At 39.3% G+C, this 4,641-nt stretch overlaps 2 protein-coding genes across 2 annotated transcripts; one reads left to right on the top strand and one right to left on the bottom strand.

Moving 5' to 3' along the window:
- The first annotated feature begins 1,196 nt into the window (after positions 1-1,196).
- LOC131691908 (small ribosomal subunit protein eS24) lies at positions 1,197-2,124 on the top strand. The gene is made up of 2 exons (XM_058978653.1): positions 1,197-1,331; positions 1,622-2,124. Exon 2 carries the CDS (start codon positions 1,632-1,634, stop codon positions 2,022-2,024), a length of 393 nt encoding a protein of 130 aa, XP_058834636.1. The 5' UTR covers positions 1,197-1,331; positions 1,622-1,631; the 3' UTR covers positions 2,025-2,124.
- A 550-nt stretch (positions 2,125-2,674) lies between these two features.
- LOC131692191 (probable ATP-dependent RNA helicase Dbp45A) lies at positions 2,675-4,641 on the bottom strand. Its single transcript, XM_058979097.1, has 4 exons — positions 4,553-4,641; positions 4,294-4,395; positions 3,788-4,238; positions 2,675-3,731 (listed from the first exon to the last, which is right to left on the bottom strand). Exons 2-4 carry the CDS (start codon positions 4,367-4,369, stop codon positions 2,675-2,677), a joined length of 1,584 nt encoding a protein of 527 aa, XP_058835080.1. The 5' UTR covers positions 4,370-4,395; positions 4,553-4,641.

Here is a 4,641-nt window from a genome sequence, read left to right as displayed (position 1 = left end):
TTGTGACCACGACTAACGGTTTAATATAGACACCCCATTTCAATATTTCTGAAGGAACAGAAGGTCGAGTTTGGAAAGTTTGTAACTTTCATTGTACTTAACCAAATTACACAATGTTCGCACTAATGATTCAGAAATATGATCAGGAATCTTCTGTTAGATTTGTAAGTATGTATAATTTACATGAATAAAGAAAAATTGATTTTCAGGAATCAATTATTATCTGTTCTTCCATTGGCCAGTACTACGCGACTTCCTCATGCTAACAATTAATTTCATCGTTAGCCATCTCCCTCACCAAGGCCAACAACGCCAACAAAACCGGTCCTTTTCAGGACCACCATCATTTTTGTAAAGAATAATTTGAAATATTCCTCACTCAAATCACCTTTTGTCCGAAAATTCCAATGAGTATCAAAATATTTAAAGAACCTGTTCCTTATGTATTCTACATCTCTCCGGTTATGTCGCAGACATTACCCACCCATCTTTTTTTCTGTGTGTACACTCATTGAAGGCTTACTTGAAGTATATGAATCTAGGGGCAGATCACTCTAAGAATGTAAAACAAATTTGCATCAATTTAAAAAAATGCATTTAATTTCCATTTTTACAACAACTTTGCACTCTCTCACAGAAAAGTTTGTTTAACAAACGTCCTACGCTGATCCACTTTGTTCGACGCTTTGCTGAATTTAGGGCAAGTTTTTGTAGGGTTTTGTCGTCTTACACGCAAAGCAAAATACATTACACGCAACGAAAAATACATTATGAATTTCTATTTTGATGGAAAGAAATGCATTTAATTTCGCTGATTTTTCAAAATGCATCACAAGTGATCTGCCCCTAGATCACAAGTGATCTGCCCCTTGTTGAAAATGCATAAAAATCACAGCAGAAGAAAAGAGACGGAAATAGAAAGTATACTAACTATGCATATTTTTGTTTCTCAGTGTACACAGTAAGCGTTCAATGAGTGGATAGACCTAGGGATCGACCGAATATGTCCAATGCATAAAATGCATGCATAAAGAGAGGCAGATAAAATAAATATGCTATCGATGCATAAATAAAATTCTGCGTGTAGGGTCCATTTCATGTGATTAGCGATAGCAGCTGCTGAATATACGACACCCCACCAGTTTTCTGCACGGCAGTTTAAATAAGGGCAATGACATTTCTGTCTCGAACCTGCTGTCATAATTTCAATAATGCCAACATTTCGACATTAATCTGTCAGTGAGTTAACGTGCCTGTCCCTTGAAATCTTTCTTTTTGCTAAAGTGCGTTCGCAAAGACGTGTGCTGGTTCACCAACTTTTCGTTAAAAAGGTTGTTATTCTTGTTAATTTCCATGCAAATATCGACTATTTAACAGTTTGAATAATATCTAAACGGTGCCTATATATATTCCATGTAGATACCGCTTCAATTAGAAAAAAATCTTAAATAATTTAATGCACGTTTCGAAGTTAAAGGGAATAGTGAGGTTATGGCATGGTGATTGTTTTGTGACAGAATCGCTTGTTTACCTATATTATTTTAAATAAAATTACTGCTGTTGATCTCATTTAAGGAAAAAATCATGCTTACAGTGTAATATCAACGCTTTTGTTTTGCAGGTGCAACAAAATGTCGACGGCAACAATTCGTACCCGCCGGTTCATGACCAATCGTTTACTGTGCCGGAAGCAGATGATTTGCGATGTTCTGCATCCAGGACTAGCGTCGGTGCCCAAGAAGGAAATCCGCGAAAAACTGGCCGCCATGTACAAAACCACCCCTGATGTGGTGTTCGTGTTTGGTTTCCGCACCAACTTTGGCGGTGGTAAATCAACCGGATTCGGGCTGATCTACGATACCTTGGACTATGCGAAAAAGTTCGAACCGAAGCACCGATTGGGCCGCCACGGACTGTTTGAGAAGAAGAAGATGACCCGTAAGCAGCGTAAGGAACGCAAGAATCGTATGAAGAAGGTGCGCGGTACCAAGAAGGCCAAGGTCGGACAGGCCGTCAAAAAATAAACAGTGTTGTGTTTATGCTAATTTGGAGAGATTTTCTCTTACTCGGATGGGAGCTGCTCATTCCGTCGAATGAGGAAAATATACTTTATGGATTAAGAAAGTTCGTCTTTAGACTTATCTGTAAATTATGGAATATCACTATCATAGGAATCCACTACGTATTTAAGAATCGTTCGGACAACTAGTAAAACAGCCTTATACGTTGCGACATTGTTTTTATCGATTGTCGTTTGCAAACTAATGAAAGACAGCAGAATTAGATTCGCTCGAACCAGTTTCGAAAAATCATTCCATGACCGCCGTTTTCCAAATTACGACGTAATGCTTTTATGAAAGAATGTGATTTGCATTCTCAATAACTATAACAAAATCAAAAGAGAGTCGGTTTCGATCGAAACATTCATTCGAAAAATAAATCTCGTAATCGAGAAAAAGGCAGAATGTTACATGGAATAATAAGCACATGACATTTCCAAATGCGAACTTCGACATCGTACAAAAGCCAACAAGAGAATCGAAGCGCCTCTATTCAAAATATTGCAAAGAATTTTTTAACAACGAATTTGCTTCTTTCGAACGGAAGAGGACGTGTAGTAGTTAAGGAAAGTTTCGCTGTAGAGTTAGAACATACTTCATTATTTCATCTAATTTTATTTAGTAACAATTTTTTTCTTACTTTTCTTTTTAAGCTTTCCGTTTTTAGGCAGTTTGCTAGCTTTACAATTATTATTTTGCGTCTTTTTCTTTTCAACGAGTTTTTCTAATTGTTCTGCCTCGACGAATTTTCGTTTTTTAAATTTCTTATTTTCAACCGCTTTCAAAAATCGCTCATCCTTCATCGCTAGATCCTGCTGTGCTCTTCGCTTCCGTTCGTCGTTTTCATTCTTCAAGCGATTTTTCCTTTCTGCAGCTCGCGCTTCTTTCTCTTGCTTCCACTTCACTTCCATCTCGTCCGGATCTAGTCCCTGTTCGATCCACTTCTTCCGCCTGTAATTATGCTGCCGTTCGTCGAAATCTTTATTATCCAAGTTCATCTCTGCTTCCCGGCGAGCTACGCTAACTTGCATGAAAATGCGCTCTACCAGACGCTGATCAACAGGGTGCTCCGTGAGTTTGGTATTAATTAGAGCCTCAATTTCCCCGAGAAACTCCAAATCACGGGGAAATCGAAAAATCGAAATGGCTAAACCATTCCGGCCGGCACGAGCGGTGCGACCTACTCGATGAATGTACTCATTAGGAACCTTTGGTAGTCGGTGATTTAGAACCAACTGGACGTTTGGAATATCCAATCCACGACTTGCAACGTCTGTTGCTATTAAGATTCGAACGTGTTTTGATTTGAATTTGCTGAGTGCAGCTACTCGTTCTTTCTGTCTTAAAAAGCCATGTAAGCACACATTACCAAATCCAATAGAATTCAACGTCATCGACAGAACCTGGCAGTCCTTTTTGGAGTTCGTGAAGATGATAACGCTAGCTGTTTCATGTTCCTCTTTAAACTTCCGTAAAGTTTCGATCAACACCATATCTCGATCATAGTCCGCACAGAGAATATATCGTTGATCCAAAGTTTCGACTGTAGCCACACTGCTTCCTTCAGACCACTCGAATGCATTCTTCTCAATCGGGAACACGCTGTTTTCTCGTCTCAGCTCTTTCAGAGTTGCAGAGAAAAACAGATTCTGTCGCTTTTTCGGCAAAAATCTGTTGAAAACATAAATCCTTAGTTCTGCACAATTGATCACGAATATTGGACATACCTGCTTATAACCTCTAAATCCTCATCGAAGTTTCCGCTCAGTACCCGGTCGGCTTCGTCCACAACCAAAAACTGTAGCGCCCGAAACGAGTAAGTATTGCATCCAGACAAATGAGCAGCTAACCTCCCCGGCATTGCTACCACGATATGCGGTCGATTTTGTAGCCGCTGCGCTTCGAGCAGCTGATCTGTGCCACCGGTAATCACACAAACCTTGACGCCCATTGGTTGGCCTGCCACCGAAAACTGCTCCGCTATCTGGTGAGCCAATTCATGAGTCGGCGTTAAAATGAGAGCAAAATTGGTCGTCGGTTCTTCACTGAGTTTCTGCAAAATTGGCAGCGCAAAGGCAAATGTTTTACCAGAACCAGTTTTAGCCGCCCCAATGCAATCGTGCCCATCCAAAATTTCTGGGATACATGCCACCTGGATTGGCGTCGGACGGCGAAGTCCTGTTAAGAATGAAATTAGTCTGACGAAACATGCGAAAGCTAAAACGTAAATTACCAAGTTTTTCCATCTGCTTGGTGATCCATGGTTTTAGACCAAGCTCCGTGAACTTTTTATCTGTAGTTTGCGTCATGCTAAATCATTATTTTTAAACAGATACTGAAATTATAGATGATATTTTTAATAAGATACCACTTGACCTATCCTTGACCTGAGTAATGGTAAAACCAAATATAAATTTATTCACATATTATTGTATTTGGTAAAACCAACAGGTTACCGTGCGATTAATTAATAAATTACAAATTACAATTACCACTTGAACAACAATAAAACGTGCGTTTGTTTTCATCTAATTGCCGAGAGCTGAAGCCAAATTTATCGAAGATATCAATTAAGGAATAC

Source organism: Topomyia yanbarensis, chromosome 3, assembly GCF_030247195.1.
Source record: "Topomyia yanbarensis strain Yona2022 chromosome 3, ASM3024719v1, whole genome shotgun sequence".
Taxonomy (NCBI): Eukaryota; Metazoa; Arthropoda; class Insecta; order Diptera; family Culicidae; genus Topomyia; species Topomyia yanbarensis.
Note: the sequence above shows the minus strand (reverse complement) of the source record. Positions and strands in the feature narration are given on the sequence as shown.